Below are 12755 nucleotides of genomic sequence, written 5' to 3' on the forward strand. Positions count from 1 at the left end.
AAACTGCAGAGTTTGATGATTTCTGCAAAGAGAATGCAATCATCTGTCTTTGTATGCCTCTACATACATCTCATCTCCTTCAACCACTGGATGTTGGTGTTTTTGGACCACTCAAATGTGCATATGGCAAATTGGTTGAGGGGGTGATGGTTGCTGGAAATAACCACATTGATAAGGAGGATTTTCTATACCTATATCCTCCTGCACGTGAAGCAGTCTTTCTCCCAAGGAATATATGCAATGGCTTTGCAGGAGCTGGGCTCAAACCTCTTGATCAAGACTGGGTTCTTGAGAAAATCACCTTTCAACTTTGTACACCAACACCACCATTACTTGTTGAAGGCTCAACATCATCTGCTTTTGAAACACCTCAAAATCCTCACCAGATTGATCACAAGGTTCAAAGCCTACAGAGAAGTCTTCAAAAGAAAAGAACACTTTCTAGCAGTCCAGTCTCTCATATTCAACATCTTGAGAAGGCTGCACAGGTGGCAATGAATATGAATCTATTTCTTCATCAAGAAATCAAGGTTCTACGAGCTGAAGGTGAATGTAAAATAAAGAAGAAGGCAAGGAAATGTGCTTCTCTAGGGAATGATTTATTTATCTCTGTACAAGAAGGCTGTGAGCATATACAGCAGCTTGATACACAGCTTAATGAGCAGGTTGATGAGCTTACACCTATGCCTCGTCAACGCGCTTCACCACGCTGTAGTGGCTGTGGGACTGTTGGGCATACAATAAGAAGCTGCCCTAATAAATAGCTAGATATTTTGTCTGTTATATATTTTAATTCAATGGTGTTAGTGGTTGCAAAGCTTCAAATTCGTGGTGGTTGCGGAGGAAGTGGACGGGACGGCCGTGTGGACGGCTCGGCCGTGGATTACGTTAGTTAACTAGTTGCAGTGGGGAACATGCAGAGAGCTGCGACCAACAATCCCTGACTGTACACTCATTTCAGCTGAATTGGACTGATCCCCACTTAAACCAAATACTACTGGCTTTCTGAATGCGGTGTGGATAGTATGATCTATAACGGAATGCAGCTGATTATTTATACGTGGACCAATCAATCCTAGAAACCTTCCCGAGAGATTGTCTACTGGACACAGTCAGGATTGCACTATAAAGCTCGCCTTTTATTTCACTATCCCTTGTGAAAATAATAACTCTACTTTGTTACTGATTGCAATTCACATAATTCTTTTTTTCAACCGAAACCAAAATCAAAATGGGCCAATGGATCAACAATCACGATTTCACTGCGGACACAAAAAGAAAAAATGCACGAGAAGCCTCTTCCAAAGTGGAAGCTGAGTTAAGGCGTCCATCCATTTTTCCCAAAGAGGTCCTTTGGCAACCCGGTGAGTATGGAAAATGGGTTGAGTTGGAACGGGCTCTGTCCAGGAAGTTTGAGGATGCGCATGCTCACCGTGCCTCTTCATTAACCGAGGTACTGCAAAAGAATATAGATGATTGTTATCATCCCACCCCGGAGGATGAGAAGCCATCGGCCGAGGCCAAGACTGCAGTGGCTGCTAGCATCACCAAGGATATTGTGGTGTACTTGCTAGCGGAGTCGGTGCAGAATGGAGAAGCAATTGGGATGCGGATCTCCTCAATCAGGGAGGTCATTGGGAGCTCAAGAATAAAAATGTCGAACGACGATGTCAAACGGATGGAAATGGCCGTTAACGAAAAGGTTTTTTGAATTCCCTTTTTTCTTCATTTATAAGTGTTTATTTTCTATCCAAATTGTACATGACAGCTAAACTCAAGTTCTGATACAGAAAGCTCTCAAGGATATTATTTCCAGTGAGCTCCAGACCGATATTCAAAAAATCGACAAGTACCTCTCTGTGGTTGAACCTCTGTCCACACTAGCCACTAGTCAAAAGATCCTTGGCGGGATCTTTAACCCTGATACCCTCAAAATCGACACCTTCCCTTCGGAAAGCTACAATACTTGGGACAAGAAACGCGCCCATGACGCTATCAAGTGTCTCTGTGCTGAAGAATGGATCACTGGTGGCAAAGATAAAGGCCTGATTGCCTTTTTTGATACTGATGAGAAGGCTCATATTTTTGGAATGATGTTTCAAGACATTGAGTGGTCGAATGACCCAGTGAATCTGCGGGCAGAGAAGTCCATCCTTGAAGCATTTAGTGACAACAATGCAATTGACTTGGTGTTGGAATATGTCGTTCCCCAGGTCAACGACGATGCAAAGGCCAAGTTGGCCGTACTTTGGAAGCGTGGACGTGATTTGTATACCTGTGGGCGACGATCGCTGAGTATGGATTTGTTGAAGGGTCTTTGAGGTTGATTTACTAGCTATTCTCGGTGCCCTTATTAAGGTGGTAGTCAAGTTTGAGTTCATTATCTAGTTTTTGGACTGGTACACACAACTTCAGACGAGTTCTTTACTCTAGTCAAGCTACTTATCTACCTCTCTCATATTTCTGAATATAATCAATTTAGCTTTTTTTTCTGTCCCTCTGCGTATTTATACGAATCCTGCCTTAAGTATGAATACCCTCACCAACTGAATGGAACGTCTGTCATTATATTCATGATGTCAACGTGCTAGGGATTACATCAAAATCCATTGGTCAACAGCATCAATAATACGTATATATACAAACCAGATAGTAATAATGAATATCAACATCTCCAGGTAAGCCCATTCAAATCCCTCCATCTAAATGGGAAAGTTGTGATTGTTCTGCTTCATCGTCACCTATTTATTTATTGTCAGTAAAGAGCATCTTCTCGTCCTTGTAGACTTTCGTAGCGAGCAAATGGCTCAAAATCGATTCGAAGTAGTCTATTATCCTCATTCAAATTATTCTACCTTCTCTTCTTTTTCTTCTCACTTTATCTTACTTGCTTATCATAATTCTTCTAAAGCTTTCTTCTCCCTTTGGGTTTGAGTTGATTACACGAGTTCAGGAAGCTTAAGAAAATGATTAAGTATGGCCAATGGTAATAAGGAACCTGGCAAATTTTACACCGGCTCGAACATCTGCCATAACAAAAACGTTCGAGTTTTAAAGTCGGAAGGGCGCTTGGAAAGACCAGAAGATGGTCTTTGCTTGGGATCTCGTCCGTCCACAATTCCACGCCGCGCTTTGTCTACATTCGAGTATGTACGTGAATGCAGTCTACGACATCACCAGTTCTTGAACTGACTGCCATTGTCCGTGGACCGAACGGGGCTCTCCCGGAGATACAAGAATCGACACATTACTCTACAAAACGAGACCAAAACTTCATCCAGTCGTGGAGGAAATTCAACAATGTGCTCTTTAAACAGACGACAGGCGTTCAACCGGGAGATTATATCGACACATATGGCCCCGAGCGATATCAAAATTTGGAACATGAGATTATCACCGATGTTATTGAAAGCACACGCACCAGTGCTGTTCTTGTCAGATTCTTCAAGGTGCTTTGCAGCAGAGGGAGAGTAGCAGCAGAAAGGAAGGCGGAGAGCATACTAGCAGAAAACAGAGCAGTCAACTGAGCCAACCAATCAGAGGCGGAGAACACCACAGAGTGCTTGTCTATCTAAATGTGCGGCGTCGCTCATCATTGATATATCCAACGGACCAATAGTTGGCCCGATTAGCGAGCCAGCAATCTCCATAGCCATACGTGAGAGTTGGCTATGTAGTCGTTCTATCATTGCAGTGGTAGATAGACAATCAATATCATCTCCATATAGCACTAAAATTCTCCTATCACTATAGCCTCGTGCAGTTAGGTTATTGAACTCCCTGATTCCTCCGAGCTATCCTCTTCACATCCGTCTTAACAGTACACGTAGATTACTAGTTATAACTATTAGCCGAGCTCAGCGCTCCTCTCAACAATCCAATCACCTTTAGTTTCATATCATTCCTACTACAGGTCGTTACAGATACAGGTACAAATGAATACATAAGTCCACACTCCAACTATACTCTAACAGCTATGGCCTAGAATTGTCAACAGTACAAATTGCGTCCTTCTAGGGCATCACTCTGTGGAACCCAGCGCTGACTTCAAGTCGTGCTCTTGTCTCATTTTCACAAGTTTTCCATGCCTATACTGATGCTAATGCGTCATGTAGCCATGTAAGGTAAGCAATATACCTTGTTTAAACGGCTAAGGCATACTGTAGTTCGATTATATACTGTACATTGTAAAGAACAAAAAACGCTCTAAAATACTATGGACATGGTAGAAGGAATCAGATCTCCCGGTGTCCCCCCCCCCCCCCCCCCGCCTTCACAAAGTTAGGACTGGCTGACTTAAAAGGGAGCACAGCATCGCATCCCGAAGAATACCTGCCACCTGATGTGGATCACCATGCGTTTCTCTGACCAGCACCTTCATAGTCCCCAATTTTTTATTTATATCTATATATATATTTTTGGTGCTTACCCTAAATATGGTAGATCCCCGAATAAAAGCCTCCGCAACACCAGCATTATCCCACCCAGACCTCTACAAAAGAAATATCTTCGTCTCAGAAGACGACCCCTCTCCACAATCACAGCCATCATCGACTGGCAATCCGCCAGCATCGAACCGGCGTTCTGGTATAGCGACGAGATACCGGATTTCGCAACAGGAGACGAGATATACGCTCACGCATTCAATCTCTGCTCCCAATTCCACACACCCACCGTCTCCGGACCTAGACTGATGGACGAGAATCTTCTTCGACCCTTTCGTTACAGCTACAGAATGTGGAAGGATGGCGCTGTAGCCCTACGTCACGAGTTGATTGAGACTGCTCAACGTTGGAAACAACTGGGGTTTGCAGGAGGATGTCTATTCGCTTTACTTTTACCTTCGTCAAAGAAACTCGTGGATCATGAGAAGGAGTATAGGCTCTTTGTAGCAGCGCAGGATCTGAGACGGGACCTATCGGGCTTGCTTGATACTGCGACTGATGGATGGGTGCCGCCAGAGGAGTGGGAGGGGACTAAAGCTGCGCACAGGCGGCTTTTCAATGGGGCGTTGCAGGAAGTATTAATGACTGCCAAGTTTGACGTTGATAAACCTGTAACGGACGAGGCAATTCTTGGGTCAATCTGGCCTTCTGATATCTAATGTGGTAAATAATGAGACGTTGTGTATACAGCTTCATGCTCGAGGGTTAGCGGTATACACCCAGCCACTGCTAGGTGTGTTCGATGCTTTGTTATATGGTTCCGTGGGGATTGAAATAAGCGCCCAGTTTTCTAAAACAGCAGGTCATTTTACTACCAATCGAAGAATGAAAGTCAAAGGAATATGAATTCATAAGTCCTCGTTTTACATTCCAAAACCCCATACCAGCGTACATCATTAAAAGGAAACAGTAGTGCGATATCAACTTGCCCACAGCATTCAAGAAGACAAACGCAAAGTGACAAACAAGCGCAATAAGACAATTCTCGCCATATTGAACAGCATCGAGCTGCCATGTCAGAGGGGAGAGAGAATAGTAATGAATATAGGAAGTTGGCTGAATGCCAGTGGTAACAGATAGAACTAGGGCAAAGGGGAAACGTATGTTTTAAATGACTACTAAAAAGGCTTAGGAGAAAAGACGTCAATCCACATGCACGCACACCCCCATGATCATCAAGACTTGCGAAGGCGCGAGGAAGGCGACGAATCGAAACGAAGATAATAGGTAATAATAGATAATAATAGAAATAACGGACTCCGGTTCCATGCATCAGGACTGTCGAGAGAGGTATAGGGAAGCTGAATTGAGGTGAAGTATTCGGAGGACGTGGCGGCGTGAGAGTGAGGGGGTTTTACATGATAATGGCAGGAACTGGATTCGGGTTAGCGGCTGTCAATATAGCCATAGTAACGAAGACAACTCACCATCAATGTTCTGCTTGATGCTCTTGTGCGGCAAGATGGAACCACCGTTGACATAGACTTCGTCCGCGATGGTGACATCGTCACCGAGAACAGTGACATTCTCCAAGCGAGACCACTTGCCTACGGAGCTGTTCCAGCCAACAATGGTCGACTTGACCCAAGCGTGGTCCTTGACCTTGCTGTTCTCCAGGAGTACACAGCGCTGCAGACGCACGCCATCACCCACCACGACATTCGGTCCAACTGTCACGTTCGGCCCAATGCGGCAGTTCTTGCCAATCTTGGCGGTCGGGTCCACCATAACATTGCCTCCGAAAACATAAGGCTCGGAGTTGGATGCGAGCAGCTTGGGATTGCGCTTGGCGAGGGAGCTGAGGTACAAGCAGGTACCACTAAGGAAGTCCTTAGGTTGGCCAACGTCCATCCAGAAACCTTCGAGGTCGAAGGAGTGGAGTTGACCGTCCTTGCAGATGGCTGGGAAGGTTTCTTGTTCGATGGAGGTCGGGCGCAGTTCGATGCGGTTGAGAACGCTGGGGTTCAGGAGGTAGATACCGGCGTTGATTCGGTTACCGACGAACTCAACCGGCTTCTCGACAAAACGGTCGATGCGCGATGGGTGGTGAGGCTTGTGGACGACGACACCGTACTTGGAGGGCTCATCCACCTTGGTGACGACGATGGTTCCCTCATCACCATGACGCTTGTGGAATTCTGCGAGATCCTTGAAGGGAAAGTCACAAATGATATCGGAGTTGAGGACGAAGAACGGCGAGTCGTCCTTGCCCAGGATCTTCTCGGCCAATTTCAGGGGGCCAGCGGTGCCCAGGGGTTCGGATTCGACAGAGAATTCGATACGGACGTTGTATTGTTCCTCATACTGAGAAAGCAGTCAGCGCATGTTGGTTGTAAGAACGTAAAGAATAGAAAGCGCACCTTCTTGAGGGTCGAGACCATAACATCCGGACGGTAGTTGACAGCCAACACAATATCGGTCACACCTGCAGCAGCCAAGCTCTCGACTTGGTGCAGAATCATAGGCCGGTTTCCGAACTCGACCAGGGGTTTGGGGAGCGTCAGGGTCTAATTCGACGAGTACGATTAGCACGGGCGCAGGCATCAGTTTATTCTCGGCGGGGAACAATACCAAAGGGCGCAGACGGGTTCCAAAACCTCCGACAAGAATGAGAGCTATAGAAGTGGCGTTAGCGGCGCAATGACCAGGAAGACGTGAATAGCACGTACCCTTCATATTGATAGTATTAAAATGGGGTGAATATTAAGTATAGCAGTTGGTATGAGGCGAAGGAGGAGGGGTTTGTTGTATGAGGTGTTGCCAGGAACGAGCGACAGGTTAAAGAAGCGCTACAGGAAACGGGAGAGAACCGGTAGACAATTGACGATGGTATAACACAATAAACAATTAATTGATTGATAGAGAGAAAAAAAGGATGAATAAATGAAGTGCAGAAAGGTGGAATGGAGAAAAGGAAGTGAGAGAGAGGAGAGAGAGAAAGGGGAAACGGGCATCCGAGGAAGAGATATTAGGTGGTCTCTTTAATTTTCTGTTACAGCTATTATTGGGCCAGGCTACACGTTTGCATTCGCGCCACCCCTGGAGAAGGATTGTCTTGTCTTGCATTGAATCTCATTTTTCCGTCTACTTGATCTTTAAATTCTATATAACTCCATGGTTGGTTTTTGTGTTGTTTCATGGTCTGCAGCCCGCCGACTCCCGCATACAGTATCTCTATGCGATCTATACAAATACACCACTACTTCATACATTCAACAACAGCTCTCTGCAATTGCTAGTGACGATGCCCAACGTATGTAAGATGGCATAATGCCCGTCTCAAGTGACCGGACCGTCATTGCATGCTGTCGATGTCATCCCACCTCATCTATTGCACATCATGACTCACATGCACACCAAGCCCCCCTGCCGAACAGAAGAAAAGGAAACCAAAGCGATGCAGTTATATATACTCCGGGGCCGTTATACCATTTCTGGCGTATCCGGAGGCAGTGTCTGGCCACGTTTCATGCGACGCATCCCCCCAGCCTCATCACCGCCTGCTGGTTCCGGCGCCAATACAAAGCGTTGGATCCACTCCCGCACGCGGCGGGCCTTGACTACCACCGGGTCTTCTCCGTCGTGGCCGGTGTCAAGCAGACGTCGCAGGCCATAGATCCCTCCTGCGTCTGTAGCATCTACCCGTTGGCGGTGGAGCAGATCGATTTGGGTAACCCCCTTGCGTAGGCTCTGTCCGTACACCCGTTCCCGGAATGAACTCAATCCGACCATGCGGAGAAGTACAATATCACGCGGCCGCAGACCAGCCAAAGATTGTCCCAGCCCGTCATTCTTGCTGTTGTTATTGCCAGTACGCCCAGATTCGGGAGGAACCCAGAACGTGACACCAAAGCCACTGCGTGTTTCATCCCCGACCACCATTTCGACAATGTCCACTTCTCGTTTCCATTGCCGGGTAATCACGCGACGAGGTGGGTGGATTGTAATGATTCCCACAATGAGATTCACCGTCACTGTCTGAGGTACAATAGAACGTAGGTAGCTTGCGCTGGGGATGTCCTGGAGATCGCCGACATGTCCCTGGATGGGTATAAAAGACGGTTGTCCCGAACCATCTTGCTTACTACTGGAACTCGATGCGCTAGAAGTCATGGTACTGTCTACCCAGAGACCACTCTCTTGGAGAGAAAAGTTCTGCGAGAAAGACATTGGTACGGAAACTTCGGAAGTTTCATGGACGACAAAAGAATGGTCATAGAACTGGGAGAGAACTGAATACGTCCCCGCTGTGTCTGTAAGACCTTCCGTTGTGAAAAACATCGCATTGCAATTCGGTTCCGATTCAGTATCATCATGTGCCTGTTCCTTTGCAGGGGTTTGCTGCAACAGGCGCCATTTTATCGGATGGTCGTCTGGGAAAGGCCAGGTTTCCTGAAGATGGCTGTCGGGGCCGTGGAATGGGGATACTGGGGTATTGAGGAGCTTGTCTTCATCCCACTGTAGGCTTTTGAATGTGGGAGCTCCCATGAGAAGAATGACCCTCGTGGACATGCTTAGGGAAGCAAATATATAGCCAAGAGGCCATTAAGTAACTGAGCCTTTTCGTGGTCCTTTGATTCGATTATGACACAGACGACGATATGTTTCTTGCATTCGTCAGTGTCATATCATCGCAACCAGGCCTACTGATTTTTCGTTAGTACCACGGAACCCAGGAACAGTAGTCAGGACCCGGCTGAGCCACAGTTGCACTTACTCGAAGGCATCCCATTGTATCCCGCCGTCCGTATTATCGTGCAAAAGCCCCAAAAGCCCCCAAAGCCCCAAAAGCCAAGTTGTGCTACACCAAAGGTGTCGTCCAAAGCGAGTCGTTTGTTCTGGACGATTCTATAGTTGCCTAAGGAATTAACACGTGATATTAACGTGGCCTACGGCGAGTGCCGCGAGCCACAGTGGCAAATCCCGCCCTATGACTAATCCGCAACACCCGAATTGAGGCCACCGCGGAGACCAAGACAGCCCATTGTCGCCTGCAGCCCACTCCATCCTCCCTGTCTTGTCTCTGTCAAGCGCTGTTATTGTCATCGTGAGGTTTTTTGCGATGGCAGGTTCGTTCTTTCTTGACTGATTGACACATTCTCTTCCTACAATCTCTTCTGGGGTCTTCTCCGAAGCGGTACATTTCCATCGATTGCCGCGGCCAAGCGCCGCTCTGCTTCAGACGACAATGGCTCTCCAAGCCCCGGTTCTCAGGCCGGTAAGGATTACCTTCATGCTCTCTTCACTGCGGTACTTTCTGTATACTGACAAGCTTGGCTTTACCAAACAGAACTTTGCAGCCGCTACTACGTCGGGGGTCTGGCCTTTGATGTCAACCTTCCTCACTGCTTCACCATGGAGGAAGCTCGAGCGCATCTCTCCTCTTCCGACTAAACCGTTCCAGAACGGCTCTCTCGTCTCCCGTCCTTACTCGTCGTTAACTCCGCTCAGTTTGAATCGTTTCCGTCAGCTACCCAAGGTCAATTCCATTTCGAGGATACAACAAAGGTTTCTATTTGGAGGACCGTCCCACAATCTATTGGCGCAAAAGGAAAAGACCGCGAACAACAATCCGAACAGTGCAAATGCGCAGGCTACTTTCTACCAGGCTTTGCTTCAGGCTAACATGCCGGCTATCATCGTCGAACGCTATCGCAGTGGTAACTTTGCCACCAACCCCGTGACCGACTCGATTTTCCTCAAGGCTACGCAGAGCATGGGCGGAGACGTTGCGGCAGGGTCATTCGCAGGCCAGAATCAGAATGTCAACCCGGAACAGCTTCAGGCAATCGGACAAGCAGTCGCGGCACGGAACAGTCACGGTGGACAAATTGGACTCGCGGCCAAACAAGGCGGCACCGGAGCGAAAGAATCTCCGTTGTACGTTGTGGTCGAGGAGTCGCTGGGAAGTGCTGTTTTCCGCTGGATCAAGTTTTTGTTCTGGTTCGGTTTTCTCACGTACATGTCTCTCATCTTGGTCGCCATTCTGGTTGAAACTACTGGGGTTCTGAAGAACATCAAGGGTCCGCAGAACAACGAAGCACAGCCTCAGGAGCAGAATGTCCGGTTTAGTGATGTGCATGGATGTGACGAAGCCAAGGATGATCTTCAGGAACTGGTTGAATTTTTGCAGAACCCGGAACGATTCTCTTCGCTTGGTGGTAAGCTGCCTAAGGGTGTTCTTCTCGTTGGACCTCCTGGAACCGGAAAGACTTTGCTTGCTCGTGCTGTCGCTGGTGAAGCTGGCGTCCCATTTTTCTACATGTCTGGATCTGAATTTGACGAAGTGTACGTGGGTGTTGGTGCTAAGCGTGTGCGAGAACTCTTCTCTCAGGCGCGGACCAAGTCACCTGCTATCATCTTCATTGACGAACTGGATGCCATTGGTGCCAAGAGAAACGAACGGGATGCGGCATACGTGAAACAGACTCTGAACCAACTGCTTACCGAGCTCGACGGGTTTTCGCAAACTGAAGGCGTGATCATCATTGGTGCGACCAACTATCCTCAGCTACTGGACAAGGCCTTGACTCGACCTGGTCGGTTCGACCGCAAGGTCGTCGTGGATCTTCCGGATGTGCGCGGGCGGATTGATATTCTGAGACACCACATGAAGGACGTACAAATTGGCACGGATGTCGACCTGGCAGTTCTCGCTCGCGGTACTCCCGGTTTCTCTGGTGCGGAACTGGAGAACTTGGTCAACCAGGCTGCTATCAAGGCCAGCCGGGATCACAAGAACAAGGTTGGGCCAAGGGACTTTGACTGGGCCAAGGACAAGATCATGATGGGTGCGGAAGCTCGCAGCCGGGTTGTTCAGGACAAGGACAAGCTCTCGACGGCATACCACGAGGCCGGCCATGCGCTTGTTGCGTACTTCACACATTCGTCTATGCCACTGTACAAGATTACCATTGTTCCCCGTGGCATGGCTCTGGGTATTACGCACTTCTTGCCGGAGATGGACACGGTTTCTCGAAACTACACGGAATACCTGACCGATATCGATGTGTCGATGGGTGGTAGAGCGGCAGAAGAGCTGATCTATGGAGCCGACAAGGTGACCAGCGGAATCTCATCAGTACGTCCCCCCACCTCTTTGATAGAAGATTGAACCATGCTAATAATCTCAACAGGACATCCAAAATGCCACCAACACGGCCTTCAACCTCGTAACCCGCTTCGGCTACTCTAAGAAACTCGGCAACGTTGACCTCTCTAGCAACTACGACCGCCTCTCCTCGGAAACAAAGCAAGAAATCGAAGGCGAAGTCCGCCGCCTCGTTGAAGAAGGCCGCGCCCGCGCCACAACCATCCTCACCCAAAAGCGCCACGAACTCGAAGTCCTCACCAAAGCCCTCATAGAATACGAAACCCTCACCAAGGAGGAAATGGAACGTGTCCTGAAGGGCGAGAAGCTAGATAAACTCGAGTCCACGCCGTCGGCTCCACTTATGTTGCCGGAGAGTTTACAGGCGGCCCCTGGGTTGTCAAATACTCATCATCCTCCTGGGCCTGGGTCGACAACGGGTACGGGCGAGGCTGCTGATGGGGCATAGTTTGTTTCTTTTCTCTTTTCTTGTGTGAATTTTCTTCGTGTTCATTTTTTATGATCTCTTCCTTTTGCCTTTTCGATATCAAATTTTTCCTTTTGTGACGCTCATGGCATGATGTGGTTGGTTGGCTTGTTCATTGGATTGGATTAGATCTACATAGCTTGTTTTTATATGTTTATCGAGACTCTTTTCGAATAGAGAAGACTTTTGCTTGTTTGGTTTGGCCTTTCTCGTGTAAAATACAATGCCAGCTCTTGAGCTTATTATATATTTTACTTTTACTTTAGCACAATAGCTATGTTCAAAAGTATATATTGTACCACCCTGGAGACATACAAACCTAACATCCCATGTTCTCTACCAATTCATCTGATAACCCTTGGTAAACGTCAGTGCACCGAAATAGAAAAATGGTGTCATGATCTCCCCGATGCCAAATCTATTAATAATGGAAGCCCTTGATAACTAGTTATGTACTTGATTGTGGCGTCCGTGGGGCTGGTCTCGTGGCGGGGCTATGACGTCATGAATATAATCCCTGTACAGCTACGACGAACCGAGAGTGAGAAAGTATGCATGTCTATCTATAAATTGTATGTATGAATATATTTACACAAGTAAAACGCACTCTTCAGCATCTGTCGGATGACATGACATTACACCGGGTATCCAAAAGAGACCTCCCCCCATCTTGAATGACCGGAAGAAACCCATAACCCCGAAACACGAACACAAGTAAAATAAACGGGAATAA

The 12755-nt window shown here is 47.5% G+C and overlaps 5 protein-coding genes across 5 annotated transcripts; 3 read left to right on the plus strand and 2 right to left on the minus strand.

Annotated features, from left to right (window-relative positions):
- Window positions 1-985: 985 nt before the first annotated feature.
- Window positions 986-2455, plus strand: ASPGLDRAFT_52898 (uncharacterized protein). Its single transcript, XM_022547859.1, has 2 exons — window positions 986-1702; window positions 1791-2455. The coding sequence occupies exons 1-2, from the start codon at window positions 1232-1234 to the stop codon at window positions 2319-2321; spliced, it is 1002 nt and encodes a 333-aa protein (XP_022395832.1). The 5' UTR covers window positions 986-1231; the 3' UTR covers window positions 2322-2455.
- A 630-nt stretch (window positions 2456-3085) lies between these two features.
- On the plus strand, window positions 3086-5150 carry ASPGLDRAFT_62001 (uncharacterized protein; the record flags this gene model as incomplete). Its single annotated transcript, XM_022548503.1, has 2 exons — window positions 3086-3150; window positions 4444-5150. The coding sequence occupies 2 exons, from the start codon at window positions 3086-3088 to the stop codon at window positions 5102-5104; spliced, it is 726 nt and encodes a 241-aa protein (XP_022395833.1). The 3' UTR covers window positions 5105-5150.
- A 301-nt stretch (window positions 5151-5451) lies between these two features.
- Window positions 5452-7206, minus strand: ASPGLDRAFT_1063230 (mannose-1-phosphate guanyltransferase). The gene is made up of 5 exons (XM_022539507.1): window positions 7115-7206; window positions 7017-7060; window positions 6806-6952; window positions 5873-6749; window positions 5452-5819 (listed from the first exon to the last, which is right to left on the minus strand). The coding sequence occupies exons 1-5, from the start codon at window positions 7119-7121 to the stop codon at window positions 5800-5802; spliced, it is 1095 nt and encodes a 364-aa protein (XP_022395834.1). The 5' UTR covers window positions 7122-7206; the 3' UTR covers window positions 5452-5799.
- A 268-nt stretch (window positions 7207-7474) lies between these two features.
- ASPGLDRAFT_159465 (uncharacterized protein) lies at window positions 7475-9227 on the minus strand. The gene is made up of 2 exons (XM_022542437.1): window positions 9163-9227; window positions 7475-9091 (listed from the first exon to the last, which is right to left on the minus strand). The coding sequence occupies exon 2, from the start codon at window positions 8955-8957 to the stop codon at window positions 7869-7871; it is 1089 nt and encodes a 362-aa protein (XP_022395835.1). The 5' UTR covers window positions 8958-9091; window positions 9163-9227; the 3' UTR covers window positions 7475-7868.
- Window positions 9228-9774: 547 nt separating this feature from the next.
- ASPGLDRAFT_137421 (i-AAA protease YME1) lies at window positions 9775-12004 on the plus strand (the record flags this gene model as incomplete). Its single annotated transcript, XM_022541530.1, has 2 exons — window positions 9775-11526; window positions 11582-12004. The coding sequence occupies 2 exons, from the start codon at window positions 9775-9777 to the stop codon at window positions 12002-12004; spliced, it is 2175 nt and encodes a 724-aa protein (XP_022395836.1).
- Window positions 12005-12755: the final 751 nt, after the last annotated feature.

The sequence above is a fragment of the Aspergillus glaucus genome, assembly GCF_001890805.1.
Source record: "Aspergillus glaucus CBS 516.65 unplaced genomic scaffold ASPGLscaffold_34, whole genome shotgun sequence".
In the NCBI taxonomy this organism is placed as follows: Eukaryota; Fungi; Ascomycota; class Eurotiomycetes; order Eurotiales; family Aspergillaceae; genus Aspergillus; species Aspergillus glaucus.

Bases quoted from the DNA above. Each gene is read 5' to 3' on its own strand.
- ASPGLDRAFT_52898 (XM_022547859.1), top strand. From the start codon at position 1,232: ATGGGCCAATGGATCAACAATCACGATTTCACTGCGGACACAAAAAGA. The intron at 1,703-1,790 runs GTTTTTTGAATT...GTTCTGATACAG, and splicing joins AAATGGCCGTTAACGAAAAG to AAAGCTCTCAAGGATATTAT.
- ASPGLDRAFT_1063230 (XM_022539507.1), bottom strand. The intron at 6,750-6,805 runs GTGCGCTTTCTA...CTGCTTTCTCAG, and splicing joins TGGTCTCGACCCTCAAGAAG to TATGAGGAACAATACAACGT. The intron at 5,820-5,872 runs GTGAGTTGTCTT...ACCCGAATCCAG, and splicing joins CATCAAGCAGAACATTGATG to TTCCTGCCATTATCATGTAA.
- ASPGLDRAFT_159465 (XM_022542437.1), bottom strand. From the start codon at position 8,957: ATGTCCACGAGGGTCATTCTTCTCATGGGAGCTCCCACATTCAAAAGC.